This window comes from Neophocaena asiaeorientalis, unplaced genomic scaffold, assembly GCF_003031525.2.
Source record: "Neophocaena asiaeorientalis asiaeorientalis breed wild unplaced genomic scaffold, Neophocaena_asiaeorientalis_V1.1 scaffold76, whole genome shotgun sequence".
In the NCBI taxonomy this organism is placed as follows: Eukaryota; Metazoa; Chordata; class Mammalia; order Artiodactyla; family Phocoenidae; genus Neophocaena; species Neophocaena asiaeorientalis.
In genome coordinates this window covers 2,072,898-2,088,379 of record NW_020173668.1, presented here as the reverse complement: position 1 = coordinate 2,088,379, position 15,482 = coordinate 2,072,898, and the positions used below count along the sequence as shown (strand labels likewise).

The 15,482-nt window shown below is 46.0% G+C and overlaps 1 protein-coding gene across 2 annotated transcripts in view; it reads right to left on the bottom strand.

Annotated features, from left to right (window-relative positions):
* KCNN3 (potassium calcium-activated channel subfamily N member 3) overlaps positions 1-15,482 on the bottom strand; it is a 161,954-nt gene that overhangs the window by 54,498 nt on the left and 91,974 nt on the right. For both annotated transcript variants that reach the window (XM_024748206.1, XM_024748207.1), the window contains exon 3: positions 3,083-3,501. In XM_024748206.1, coding sequence (XP_024603974.1) covers positions 3,083-3,501 — 419 coding nt within the window. The remainder of the gene's footprint in view (positions 1-3,082; positions 3,502-15,482) is intronic.

The window sequence follows — 15,482 nt, the reverse complement described above, 5'->3', positions numbered from 1 at the left end:
CCGACAACCCCAGCTGAGGGAGTGAGAGCCTGGGCCGAGAGGGGGCCCCAGGGTGGCGTACCTCAGCATCCACTACGCTCGGGTATGTTTGAATTTAACGTGAAGGCAGCCCTGAAGACAGGGTGATAAAATGGTTAAACGCACAGACATCAGAGGCAGGCAAAACAGCAAGACTGGGATTTAAGTGTCAGTCTCAGTGGCTTTGAGACGCTCAGATCGGGAAAGTCACCAGGAGAGAGTCTGGGCCACAGTTTCCTTGTAAGTGCAGCATTCAGCCTGGGCTGGTGAGACAAACATGAAGTTCAGAGTCAGAAGCAAGTTCAAATTCTGGCTCCATATTTACTGGCTCTGTGACCTCGGGCTAGTTCCTTTACATCAGTTTCCTCTGCTCTAAAATGAGGACAATCACAGTGCTTCTACCACAGGGCTACTGGGAGGGCAAACGGAGATAACAGTGAAGTATCTCACACAGAACTGGCACAGGGTAAGCTCCCAAAAGACAGGGGCAATAACACCCCACGTGTTTTAATATATCTCATGTGAGATCTAAGCAGAAGCCTTTGGGTCAAAGGGCCTTTTCACAAGAGAAGGGGAAGCTTTAGGAGAACCTTTGATTTGCTCGTTGCTTCTCTGTGCCTTTGCCTTGGACTTCAGCTGGGCATGTCAGTCATCTCCGCAGACAGAGGCCCATGGTCTGATGGAGGCCAGGTCAACCCAGCCCCAGTGTGGAGGCCGTGGAGTGTCATTCAGTGCCAAAGAGCGTGCAACAGAGTACTTTGCGAACTACACACTTTGAAGCACGCTCATAATCCGATAAAAAATCATCACTCAGACTTCTGACAGGTTCAGTAAACAATGAAACTCACATGCTGGTACTTGTTCCATGTTTGCACATATGAAAAATGGGGTAATGATACACACCAAACAGGGTCGATCTGAGGACGTGGAAGATTTCAAACACCTTAAGGGGCTATGCAAATTCAATCATTATTGCTGTTAGAAGACTCAGCTTTGATCAATTACAAAGGAAAACAGGAAGAGCATAGGTCTACATATAGTAGGAATTGGTTTGTTCTAATTATAAAAAGGCAGTCACAAGATTCCCAAGAGCTATCAAGAGATCTCCGTATCACAGTGTACGCTTGACGTACGTTATCTATTTGACTCCAAAAACAAATCCTATAAAGTTGGTATTATTATCCCCAGCTTGCAGATGAGAAAACTGAGGCCCAGACTGGCACCATATTGCTCAGCTAAGGGAACTATGAGGAGTCTGGGGTTGGAACCCAAACATATGCTTTCTCCATTGCAGAAAGAGTGTCTGCTTACCAGAGAAGATTCATGAAGCCTGGTGAGGTATGGTCCTACTTAGAGCAGGTGTTATAATGTCAGCTGCTGAGTAATGACGGGGTTCTGAATACATGGGTATACGTGGGTCCTTCAGGCTTTGTATGTGAGAAATGTCTCCCAGCGTGGCACTGGCTCTCAGAGACTGACCCTGCCATGCGCAGGGGTCCCTGTCTGGCTGCAGCAGAATGGCCTCTTCATCTGACTGTGTGTCTGCTGGCCAAACATCTGAAAGAACTGTCTGCACACAGAACATTTCAAAACAGGTGGGAAATCAGGTTCAGTGAACCCCTGAGATATTGTTAGACTAACTCTCCTCCAGACTCCTTTTGCTTGTTTTATCTCTCCTGGGACACTGGTACATGGAAGATTTGACAATACAATTTTTTTTTTTTTTGGCGGTACGCGGACATCTCACTGTTGTGGCCTCTCCCGTTGCGAAGCACAGGCTCCAGACGCGCAGCCTCAGCGGCCATGGCTCACGGGCCCAGCCGCTCCGCGGCGTGTGGGATCTTCCCAGACCGGGGCACAAACCCGTGTCCCCTGCATCGGCAGGCGGACTCCCAACCACTGCGCCACCAGGGAAGCCCTGACAATACAATTTTATATGATAATGAATGAAGGGTGATCTGAGTAAATTACACAGGACGCTTGACCAGGCCTCTCAGCATACTAAAAATAACCTCTCTCAAGTAAATGTATATCTACCTTCTATCTCAAATGATCCTCACTTTAAAATGAAGACACGGAGGCCCAGAGAGGTGAGGTGACTTGCTCAAGGTCTCACGGCTACTTAGGGGCAGAATCCAGGTTTTTTAACCTCAGTGTTCAGACTCCACATATGAAATCAGAGAAAATGAATATCCAGGACAAGCTTGAAAGGGAGAGGAGTCAGTAAGGGCAGCTTGGGGATGGCGGTGGAAGCGGGTAGCCACAGACCTACACTTGAGCCTTGATGATGGCAGTTCTGAGGGGCTGGCATGATGCCCTAGAGCCCCAGATCTATATTAGGCCATATCCCCCTTCTCTCCTACTAGCCACCAGCCTCCCAAAACAATGTTTCCCAAAGTATGTTCCATCAGTGAGGTGCTTCTCAAACTTTAAGGTGCATACAAGTCACCAGTGAACTTGTTAAAATGCAAATTCTATTCAGTAGTTCCAGGATGAGGCCTGAGATTCTGCAATCTAACAAGTTACCAGTGATGCTGATACTGCTGGTCTGTGGACCAAATTTTTGAGTAGTGAGGCATCCATAGTGATGTACAATGAAAAGCGTTGGTGGGTGAATACTCTTGAGGAAATCTGGACTAAACAAAATTAAACCAGTTTCATTACTGCAGGACTTCTCAGAGCCTTTAAAATGCTAGCGAACATCCTTAATCTCCAAGAGGGAGAGATAATGCAGAAATTGCAAAGTGTTATATGTGAGAAAAGGGTAATGATATAACCAGAACACTTTGAGATATACTGGTTTACAAAGAACAGGAAATGAGGATTATATATGCATGTTTCCCAGCTTACCTTGGTTCCAATGTTTCAATGTTGCAGCTCATATTCAGCCCCAACCCGGTCCTCTCCTCTCCCATTTTCTCCTGAGGTGTCTGGGTACATGCCTGTTTCTTCCATCAGACCACATACATCCGGGCCCTCCCGCTCCTCCTCCCTTCCCCCATCCCAACATGGGCTGTGTGCTCAGAGGCCCCGGTCGAGTGGAGAACCCGACCCGCTGGAATACCTTTCGCAGACGCGGACGGTCCAGGCAGCGATGATCCACAGTGAGATGCTGAACACGAGGAGCACGGTGCCGGGGCAGATGGTCATGAGGGTCTTCATGACAAAGCGTGTGTTGAAGTTGATCTTGTTGAGGGCCCCGATGCTGCGGGAAGAGGCGTCCGTGAAGAGCTTGCTGTGCAGTAGCATGACGCGGGCGATCAGGTACAGGCGCAGGAACATCGGGATGGACAGGATGATGTCCACGTCGGCCTCCGCCCGCGAGGGTGTGTAGGAGAAGGCCAGACGCGCCGTCCAGAAGAACTTGTACTCGCCAGGAATGGGGTGGATGGCGCACACCAGCATCTCCAGGCTGATGTAGAGGATGCGCTCGTAGGTCATGGCTATCCGCCAGTCGTCCGCACCATTGTCGATCACGAAGAGCTGTGGGAGCAGAGAGCCTGTTAGCACAGCCAGGATGGAACCACACAGCGGGGGCGAGGGAGGATCCGGCGGCTGATCCGCCTCAGGGCCCTCTTTTGGAGGCCTCGCCTGGGTGAAGAGAGCCCTGGACAGGGAGTCAGGAGACCTGGCTAAGACATGTCAATCTCTGGGCCTCCATTTCTGTAAATTGCTTCCCAAGATTCCTCCCAGCTCCAAGGAGCCCCTAAACTGGTTGTTTCATGACTAGGAAGATGAATAGCTCACTTGTATTGAACACAGGTCCCTGGGTCCCTGCCAGGCCCTGAGCTGAGCCCTGAGGGGGATGCGGAGATGAGAAAGCTATGTTTCCTGAGTGAACTCATAGGGCTGGCACAGACTCCTCCTCCCACTGGGAGAAAAGTGCCTGCTCGCAGCACTTTGCTCTCTGTTGGTGGTGGGGTGTTAGTGGTGTGGGCCCTGGAGCCAGACTGCCTGGGTCTGGATCCTGATCCCAACACTAACTAGCTCTGTGACCTTCAGCAAGTTATGGAGCCTCTCTGTGCCTCAGTTTCCTCATCTGGGGACAATGATAATAATACCTGCTGCATAGTGGTCGCTATGTGGCTGCAACGGATCAGTACGTACGAAGTGCAGAGAATCCTGTCTAGCACCCAGCTCTGTAAGTATTAGCTATTGTTATTTTTAGCGTTATTAATCCATGGGGTCTCTTTCTGTTAATGAGGGTTGGGCTCAGTGATGTCTAAGCTCCCTTCCAGTCCTAACCTTCCTTCCACGAAGACGAGGCTCCCACTGTTGCACCAGAAGGCCTGGCAAAGCAGCTGAAACAAGCCTTCACTGAGCACCTGCTATGTGCCCAGCCTGGGCTCAGTGCTGGGTTCATATACTGGGAAGGCCCAGGCTTGTTCTCAAGGAGGTCCCACGGTGGGGGGTCTCCCACACCCAATGACTGTGAAGGGGGCCTCACGTTCTTCCCCTCCATGGCCCCAGTCTCCACATCTGTGAAATGCGAGGCCTCTGAGGCCCGCCTTGGACATGTGAAGGTTCTGATTCTTAGAAGGAGAGGCCTGTGCTGGTCATGGGGGCCTCCTGGACAGGTACGCGCCTCACTTATGAGAGGCGATGGAAGCATTTATCCTCATAATAATCCTGGGAAGGATTCATGTCCAGAAGGAAATTAGGCTGCATTAGAAAGAAATTAATGTTGGGGCCAGGGTTGGGCGGAAGAAGTTTGATTTAACCTGGAAATAAACCTTCAGCAATGGAGGGAGTAACAGAGAGTTTGGGTCAGCATGGATTGGGCGTGCTGGTTGAAGGCTGAGCTAAGCCTTGCTTGCCCTCACACTTCACCCCACTTCACAGGGGGTTTAGGAACGGAGAGGCTCTTTACTCTGTGTGTCCCGCTGTTTCCTCTGCAGTTTGGGCCAAAGGAACATTCTGCTGTGTTTTGAATTTAGTCACCAAGCACCCTTCTCTTCTCCCTCCTTCACTGCCTGCCCTCCAGGCCACCATGCCCACAACCAAGGACCCGGGGGAGAAAACCGTGGCACCCATGTCTGGAGCCTCTGAGGGTAAAAAGGGCCCATCAAGGGATCTGTGTGGGGGGACTTCCCTGGTGGTCCAGTGGTTAAGACTTCGCCATCCAATGCAGTGGGTGCGGGTTCGATCCCTGGTCGGGGAGCTAAGATCCCATGTGCCTCGTGGCCAAAAAACCAAAACATAAAACAGAAGTAATACTGTAACAAATTCATTAGACTTTAAAAATGGTCCACATCAAAAAAAATCTTTAAAAAAAAAAAAGGATCTGTGTCATGTCTGAGACAAATTCAAGGTGAACAATCGAGTCACATGACTTGAACAGGGGTCTCCTGCTTGCCTTGCTTTTAGGGTGTGCCTGTGATATTTGTCTGCCTCACGGAGCAAGTGCCAGGCAACTCAGTGGGCTGCCCAGAGGCAAGGGCAGCTACAGAAGTGCACAGGGAGGGGAGGCAGCCTGTGAGAGCACCTCTCTCACCTTTCTGGACCACAGTTTCCTCTTCCTCCTGCCCTGGGACCTCACACAGCTATCATGGGGAGTAAGGGAGATAATGGGTATGAAGGGCTTCATAAACTACAAAAGATCATTCACTCATTCATTCATTCAACAAACATATGTTGGAGGCCCTCTATTTGCCAGAGAGCTGGGCATTCAGGGTTCAATGAAACAGCTCTGAGCATGGCCCCCTGGGATGGAGATCATGGAGGGGAACTAGAAGGCTCTATGGGAGCAAGTGACTGAGGGGCCGACCTCTGGCCAGGCAGCTGTAATTAGTAAGGTGTGCTCTCTGAACAGGAGAGGGTAGCCAGCACAACACCAGCGGAGACTCCCCCTCCCTCCTTCCCCAGCGCAGCTGAGCCGGGGGGTTTTCCACACACAGGTTTCCACCATCAATTAGAGGGACCTAGAGGCTGCTCAAAGGGTTTCCTCTGCTTGTAACTGCTGCCAACAGGCCGAGCCATGGCAACGCGACTGCCTGGCCAGACTCTTCAAATACAAAATGAAAACCATCCACCCTATAAGAAAGAACTGCATCAGGTTGCTATAGCAACCGGGATCATTCTGGGCAGGAACTGAAGTAAAGAGTCACAGGTTCCTTGGATTTCCTGATGGAGAATGAGATTGTATACCAACCAAGTTAAAGGTGAGGCACGTCGGCAGTTCTGCCCAGCTTGACAGGAGGGTGCTGGCCCCAGGGTGGTGTCCCCACCTGCCTCCCAGGTGCCCCGCTTCTGTTTCAGTTTCCTGGTGCAAGCCTTGGGGTGGGGGGACGACATGGGTAGTGGAGTTGGAGGCTGATGAGCTAGACTGAAGTCTCACATCCAGATACTAGCTGTGTGATCTTAGGCAGGTCACACCACTTCTCTGAGCCTATTTCTACATCTCTATCATCAGACTATTAACCTTGACCCTGTCCATCGCACGGGATTAGCATTAGGGTCCAATAATACAGATAAGAGGGAATGTGCTTTACCAACTACAGTTGGACCTCCATATCCATGGCTGAAGAACTGTGGATCCGGAGGGCTGAGGGTCCTACACCATTTTATATAAGGGACTTGGGCATCCTCAGATTTTGGTATCCACAGGGTTTCCTGGAACCAACCCCTGTGGATACCAAGGGATGACTATACTCTTAAAATGTGAGGGATTATTAATCCGGCTGGCCTGGGAGGCACTCATAAATAGTATGTATGGGGGCCAGCAGGGAGATATTTCAGGTTGCAGATTGAGAGCCTCTGCTAGACAGGGCTCCAGTGCAGGGATTTGTGGATCAGCAGGGTGGGCAATATGGCCCAGAAGATTCCATTGCTGTCCCATATGAGGACGCCCTTGTGCTTGCTCCCATCTGACCCCTAGAACCACAGTTCTCCAAGTGTAGCCTCACTCCGACTTAGGCAGATAACAGTACCCCACCCTGCCATGTCCTCACTCAGCATCCTGTTCATTCCTTACAAATCACAAATTTCAGTTACGTATTTATTCATGTTTGCTTGGTTTTTGCCTGTCTCCCCCACCCCAGAGCAGTGGTTCTTGACCTGTCTGCACATCAGAATCACTTGGAGAACTTGTTTAAAAATACCCACACTTGGACCCCACACCAAGCCAGTCTGAACCTCTGGGCATGAGGCCCTGGCATTGGGATTTTTCTTAAGCTTCCTTGGGTAAGCCTAAAATGTAACCTGGATGAGACCCACCAGTCACAGCCGGACTGCCAAAGGGACAGGGCCGTATCCACCTTGTTCCCTGTGGTATCTCCAGTGCCAGCCCAGATCTTAGCATATATAGGTGTTGGGTAAATTCTTGCGTAGTGAATCAATAACTACTGCTTACTGTGTGACCCTGGATGACTAAACTCCCATCTCTTGGGCTCAGTTTCCTCCTCTGAGGAATGAGGGGATAGACTGGATGATCCCCGAGGTACCTTCTGCTCTGAAGAGCCCTTATTCCATGGTCCTATGCAGACCTCGTGTGTGGTCTCGGGGCACATGAGCTCCCAGGGGACAGGACCCACGCCTGGCTCATCTCACCTCTCCCCAAGGCCTGAGATGGTCCTGGTACACAGTGGGCAGTCAATAGAATTTTAGTGAGTAAAGGGGTGGGTAGGTGGATGACTGTGTCATGTGAAGAAAAGGACAGGTGGCCCGTGGCCCTTGTTAACCACCCAGAATGGAAACTCCCGTAGAAAACTCATTGCTAAGCCTGTGAGTAATGAAGTACCTGACGATTTATCTTATGCCATGGGAAGGGCATCCTCCTATTCCCAGGGGGTGGCCCAATCTGGAATAAAGGGTCACAGGTGATCTCCAAGCCTTAGAGAGTGCTGGAGAAGTGCTGGAGCACTGCTGGACCAGAGTGGGGAGGGTGGCAAAGGACTGTCCTTCCCTCCATTTGGGTCTCAGCCACCCAGGCCTGGTTCTAGAGCAGCCTGACTGGTCACCCTGATGAATTTTGGAAGAGTGCTGAGGTGATATGGAAGGCATCTGGCATGGGGCAGGGGGTGCCAGAGGGCCCGCGGGGGTTCGGGGGGTGGGGTCCGCTCTGAGCTGTCACAGAGTAGAAGCCTCAGAGGCCGGGGGCTGATAAACATGTTTCCTTCTGACCTGGCCTGGGTTTCCCCTGAGTGAGGAAGGAAAGCCACGATCTCCAAACTGCTGTGTCTTTCTGCCTCCTTAGCCTCACACGGTGATGCCACTCATTTGGGGTATGGCCGGCCTGAAGATGGAATGCTTTGGTGCCAGGGCCTGTGGTCACCTGCAAGTCCCACTCTTACCCCCAGATAGTGTCCTGAACAGAGCTGGCTCCAGACCTGATCCGCTGCCACTTAACTGGTTCTAAGAGCCTGTGGGATTTTCAGCCTGTTGGTATAATTCCAAGAGCTTTGGGAGGGAGATTTTATGTGAGAGAGCAGTTCCAAACTTGCCTTCAAGGAGCTTGTAATTAGAAAGAAAGGAGAACCAACTCAGTCAATTCAACTCAACTCAATTCAATAAAAGAATTAGTAAGAACCAACTAATACTTGAAATTTGCTAAGAGAGCTGATCATAAGTGTTCTCAAAAAAAAAAGGTAACGATGAGGGGGTAGATGTGTTAATTAACTTGACTGTGGTAATCATTTCACAATGTATACGTATATCAAATCAACACATTGTACACTATACAATTTTATCAATTATACCTCAATGAAAAAGAACCAACTAGGTGCGAACACTGTGGTGATATAAATATGAATCAGACACATGTCCCATGAATCAGCTCACAATCTCAAGGAGCTCTAGCATAAGAGAGGCATGATAAGGGCCCATCATGGAAAACTTCTTGGGCAAGATAGGGATTCAGTAGTGCTTGGAAGGCCTGTATCAGACAAAGCTGGTGTGGTACTACCAAAATGCCACCAATTCCTCCCGTCCCGTTTGTTTCTTTCTTCACATGTGACTTTGCTTCTCCTCCCAGCAAGAGGTACATACAGTCCATTTCTCAAGAGGTACAGTCCATTTCTCACTTGAATCTGAACCTGGCCGTGTGCCTTCCTTTGGCCAAAGGGACATTAGATAATGTGATGTAGCTGAGGTTTGTAGAATGTCAGTGTGATGGGGCTTGCTGTAGACACATGGCCCCATTTTCCCCGTCACCCCAGCCTACAGCCAGCACCAGCTGCCAAGCACGCAAGTGAGGTCATCCTTGATCAGCTGCATGACAGAAGCTCACCCCAGGTGAGACAGCAGAGAACTACCAAGCTGAGCCCTGCCCTGACTGCTGACCCACACAATCGTGAGCTAAATGATTATTGTTTTAAGTCATTAATTTTGGGGGTGCTTTGTCATGCAACAAAACTAATACATAAACAAATCTAATTCACGCGTTTACTTAGCACACATATTAGAAGTTGGGTGATTTGCCTGCCATGCCCAACACTTCTCTTTTAACTTCTCATGCCACAGCCCCTAGAAGGAACTTCCACCCATACCCTGCCACCCCACATAGTTAATCAGACAGGGCTGGCCAGGCTATCTCAAGTAACTGGGTAACTGGATGAAGAGGGGATCACGATCAAGGGCCATGCCAGCTTCCCCCTGCCCTGCCCCACCCAGTGGACACATCATTTCATATAGCAAAGAATAACGCAAAGCATTTAAAAAATTATTTTGCAAGCAGCTGAGTTATTTTGCATGCAATGTGTTTCTCACAGGCGAGGAAGTCAGCTGGTAGACTGAATCAAGGAGTGAAGGCAAAACAGAATTTATCGGGTGTAAAGAAGAAAAACTGCAGGGACTCTGGGAACAGTGAATCTTGTTGGCAAACTTGGGGGGGTTAATTGATCAGCTGGCAGCTAGCAAAAAGGTCAGTGTGGGCATTCCATCCTTGAGTGGCCAATTAGAGGTATCAAAGAAAACAGTTCAGTTATTTATGGGTTCTCCAGGAACACCTGAATTTTAGCTGTGGCACATGGGTGTGTAACAGGCTCCCTCTCTGTAAAGTCTGCTGGGCTCTTCCATCTGTACCAGTCAGACCAGGTCTGCACGTTTCCCACACTGGAGTTTCTCACAGAGTAATCATGTGGTTCACCAGCTCATTATGGGGGCCAACTCTGAAGGGCCATCTGGTCACCCCAGGACAGGTCATTTCATATGCAGTCACTGGAGCCCACCATGCGTTAGCTGCAGGACTGGAAACAGGCTGTCTCGACAGGGAGGTAAGGAGAATGTCCCAGAGCCCCTAGTGTCAACCTGACAGAGCACCGAGCACCAGGAAACCTGCCCTTCTTTTTTTCCCCTTTAGTGTAAATACATTTGGAGTTGATTCATTGGATTTGCTAGTTTCCCCCTTCTATTTTGAAAGACTTGAGGCCTTTTCAATTCTTTATTTAAGCAATATCTTTCCTTAAAATGTTCTCAGCTATTAGGGGAGATCCTGCTTAGACGTTTTCTGACCCATCCGAAAAACTTTCATTCTTGAGCAACTATGAATTTTTTTTAATTAAAGCAGAGAAAATGTAAAAGGCCCTTGTGTTCTCTACTGTTCTCTCTCTGTGAGAGAAAAAAATCCAGGGAAAATTTCCATGATTAGAAAAATATATATGCAGAAAAAAAGCAAGAGAAAAAAATGAAAGATATTCTTAAAATCCAGTAATAATATATATGTACTTTTCCCCCAAACTCCCTGGAACATATATTCTGCATGTACACCATTACTATGGGGGTTTCCATGGAAACAACATCAAAAGTCCCGTAATACCTAATTAGGTTTCCCCAAGGACAAGAGCTGATTGCCAGTGATGAAACAAATGTCTGGGTTTGCAGTAATGGTTAACATAAAATTTCCAGTCAGCAAATGCTCCTTGGATATAGCTGAAGAAAGGGAGGAAGGAAAAGAAGGGAAGATAGAAGAGAGGTCAACAAGTAAGGGGGCTGTCAGAAAAGTCTATCATTCTACAACCAACAAGACTCTCAGAGGGTTGGAGTCCATGCTAGCCAGCTCTGAGTCCTTCTAAGAAGAAATCCTCCCCTTCTGAAACTGCTATGACTTACTGGGCCATGTGTAATGTTCTTTGGTGGCTCTTTGGCCTGGTCAGGGTTCTCCTGAGTGCCCCTAGCAGAGTTCGTGTGTGGTCTCCTGCAGTGGGCATGAGAACCCACGGGACCCTTGAGCCTGAAATTTGTTCGGGACTGCCAGAGACCAGTGGTGACCAAAAGCCCTTTCTTGTCCCCAGTTTGTAGAGAGTAAAAGCCAAGTTACAGCATTTGAGGAAGCCAGTATTTTTCACGCACATAACAAGAATTGTTAACAAGAATGGTGCCTGACCACGGCACCACTGGGGATAGAGTGCTCTGCCACTATCATCTGTGCATGGGCAAGTCCCTTTCCCTCTCTGGTCCTCAGATTCTTCATCTGTAACATGAAGGGTTGGATCCAATTTGTGGTTTTCCATTTTCCCCTAGCTGTGGAGCTGTTTCTTCTAGTGAGATTTCTCATTAAAGCCCAATATAGGAATCAGATAAACTCAGAGCTCTTCTGGTTGAAAGGGTAGAAAAGAGCATTCAAAGGCCAGTCATGAGAAGGCAGACAGCAGAAGCAAGAAGAACTACAATCCTGCAGACTGTGGAACAAAAACCACATTCACAGATATATAGACAATATGAAAAGGCAGAGGGCTATGTACAAGATGAAGGAAAAAGATAAACCCCCAGAAAAACAACTAAATGAAGTAGAGATAGGCAACCTTCCAGAAAAAGAATTCAGAATAATGATAGTGAAGCTGACCAGGACCTCGGAAAAAGAATGGAGGCAAAGATCAAGAAGATCTTTGAAATGTTTAACAGAGACCTAGAAGAATTAAAGAACAAACAAACAGAGATGAACAATACAATAACTGAAATGAAAACTACACTAGAAGGAATCAATAGCAGCATAACTGAGGCAGAAGAACGGATAAGTCACCTGGAAGACAGAATGGTGGAATTCATTTCTGCAGAACAGAATAAAAAAAATAGAATGAAAAGAAATGCATACAGCATAAGAGACCTCTGGGACAACATTGAATGCAACAACAATTTCATTATAGGGGTCCCAGAAGGAGAAGAGAGAGAGAAAGGACCCAAGAAAATATTTGAAGAGATTATAGTAGAAAACTTCCCTAACATGGGAAAGGAAATAGCCACCCAAGTCCAGGAAGCACAGAGAGTTCCAGGCAGGATAAATCCAAGGAGAAACATGCCAAGACACATAGTAATCAAACTGTCAAAAATTAAAGACAAAGAAGAATTATTGAAAGCAACAAGGGAAAAATGACAAATAACATACAAGGGAACTCCCATAAGGTTAACAGCTGATTTCTCAGCTGAAACTCTACAGCCAGAAGGGAGTGGCATGTTATATTTAAAGTGATGAAAGGGAAAAACCTACAACCAAGATTACTCTACCCAGCAAGGATCTCATTCAGATTCGACGGAGAAATCAAAAGCTTTACAGACAAGCAAAACCTAAGACAATTCAGCACCACCAAACCAGCTCTACAACAAACGCCAGTGGAACTTCTCTAAGTGGGAAACACAAGAGAAGTAAAGGACCTACAAAAACAAGCCCATAACAATTAAGAAAATGGTAATAGAACATACATATCAATAATTACCTTAAACACGAATGGATTAAATGCTCCAACCAAAAGACACAGGCTTGCTGAATGAATACAAAAACAAGACCCATATTTATGCTGTCTACAAGAGACCCACTTCAGTCCTAGGGACACATACAGACTGAAAGTGAGGGGATGGAAAAAGATATTCCATGCAAATGGAAATCAAAAGAAAGCTGGAGTAGCAATACTCATATCAGATAAAATAGACTTTAAAATAAAGAATGTTACAAGAGACAAGGAAGGACACTACATAATGATCAAGGGATCAATCCAAGAAGAAGATATAACAATTATAAATATATATGCACCCAACATAGGAGCACCTAAATACATAAGGCAACTGCTAACAGATATAAAAGAGGAAATAGACAGTAACACAATAATAGTGGGGAACTTTAACACCTCACTTACACCAATGGACAGATCACCCAGACAGAAAATTAAAAAGGAAACACAAGCTTTAAATGACACAATAAACCAGATAGATTTAATTGATATTTATAGGACATTCCATCCAGAAACAGCAGATTACACTTTCTTCTCAAGTGCTCATGGAACATTCTCCAGGATAGATCACATCTTGGGTCACAAATCAAGCCTCAGTATATTTAAGAAAACTGAAATCATATCAAGCATCTTTTCTGACCACAACGCTGTAAGATTAGAAGTCAATTACATGGAAAAAAATGAAAAAAACACAAACACATGGAAGCTAAACAATACGTTACTAAATAACCAAGAGATCACTGAAGAAATCAAAGAGGAAATCAGAAAATACCTAGAAACAAATGACAAGAAAAACACAACGATCCAAAACCTATGGGATGCAGCAAATGCAGTTCTAAGAGGGAAGTTTATAGCAATAGAGCTACCTCAAGAAACAAGAAAAATCTCAAATAAACAATCTAACCTTACACCTAAAGGAACAAGAGAAAGAAGAACAAACAAAACCTGAAGTTTGCAGAAGGAAAGAAATCATAAAGATCAGAGCAGAAATAAATGAAATAGAAACAAAGAAAACAATAGCAAAGATCAATAAAACTAAAAGCTGGTTCTTTGAGAAGATAAACAAAATTGATAAACCATTAGCCAGACTCATCAAGAAAACAAGGGAGAGGACTCAAATCAATAAAATTAGAAATGAAAAAGGAGAAGTTACAACAGACACCACATAAAGCAAAGCTTCCTAAGAGACTATTACAAGCAACTCTATACCAATAAAATGGACAACTTGGAAGAAACGGACAAATTCTTAGAAAGGTATAACCTTCCAAGACTGAACCAGGAAGAAATAGAAAATATGAACTGACAAATCACAAGCAATGAAATTGAAACTGTGATTAAAAATCTTCCAACAAACAAAAGTGCAGGACCAGATGGTTTCACAAGTGAATTCTATCAAACATTTAGAGAAGAGCTAACACCCATCCTTCCCAAATGCTTCCATAAAAGTGCACAGGAAGGAACACTCCCAAACTCATTCTATGAGGCCACCATCACCATGATACCAAAACCAAAGATAATACCAAATAAGAAAATTACAGACCAATATCACTGATGAATATAGATGCAAAAATCCTCAACAAAATACTAGCAAACAGAATACAAAAACAAATTAAAAGGATCATACACCATGATCAAGTGGGATTTATCCCAGGGATGCAAGGATTCTTCAATATATGCAAATTAATCAATGTGATACACCATATTAATAAATTGAAGAAGAAAAACCATATGATCATCTCTATAGATGCAGAAAAAGCTTTTGACAAAATTCAACACCAATTTATGATAAAAACTCTACAGAAAGTGGCCACAGAAGGAACCTACCTCAACATAATAAAGGCCATATATGACAAACCCACAGCAAACATTCTCAATGGTGAAAAACTGAAAGCATTACCTCTAAGAACAGGAACAAGGATGTTCACTCTTGCCACTATTATTCAACATAGTTTTGGAAGTCCTAGCCATGGCAATCAGAGAAGAAAAAGAAATAAAAGGAATACAAATTGGAAAAGAAGAAGTAAAACTGTCACTGTTTGCAGATGATGTGATACTATACACAGAGAATCCTAAGGATGCCACCAGAAAACTACTAGAGTTAATCAATTAATTTGGTAAAGCTGCAGGATATAAAATTAATGCACAGGGCTTCCCTGGTGGTGCAGTGGTTGAGAGTCCGCCTGCCAATGCAGGGGACACAGGTTCGTGCCCTGGTCCAGGAAGATCTCACATGCCGCGGAGGAGCTGAGCCCGTGAGCCATGGCCGCTGAGCATGTGTGTCCGGAGGCTGTGCTCTGCAACAGGAGAGGCCACAACAGTGAGAGGCCTGTGTACCGCAAAAAAAAAAAAAAAAAAAAAAAAAATTTATGCACAGAAATCTCTTGCATTCCTAAACACTAATGATGACAAATCTGAAAGAGAAATAATGGAAACACTCACATTTACCACTGCAACAAAAAGAATAAAACACCTAGGAATAAACCTACCTAGGGAGAAAAAAGACCTGGATGCAGAAAACTATAAGACACTGATGAAAGAAACTAAAGATGATATAAACAGATGGAGAGATATACCATGTTCTTAGATTGGATGAATCAACATTGTGAAAATGACTATACTACCCAAAGCAATCTACAGATTCAGTGTAATCCCTATCAAGTTACCAATGGCATTTTTTACAGAACTAGAACAAAAAAATCTTAAAATTTATATGGAGACACAAAAGACCCCGAATAGCCAAAGCAGTCTTGAGGGGAAAAAGACGGAGCTGGAGGGCTTCCCTGGTGGTGCAGTGGTTAAGAATCC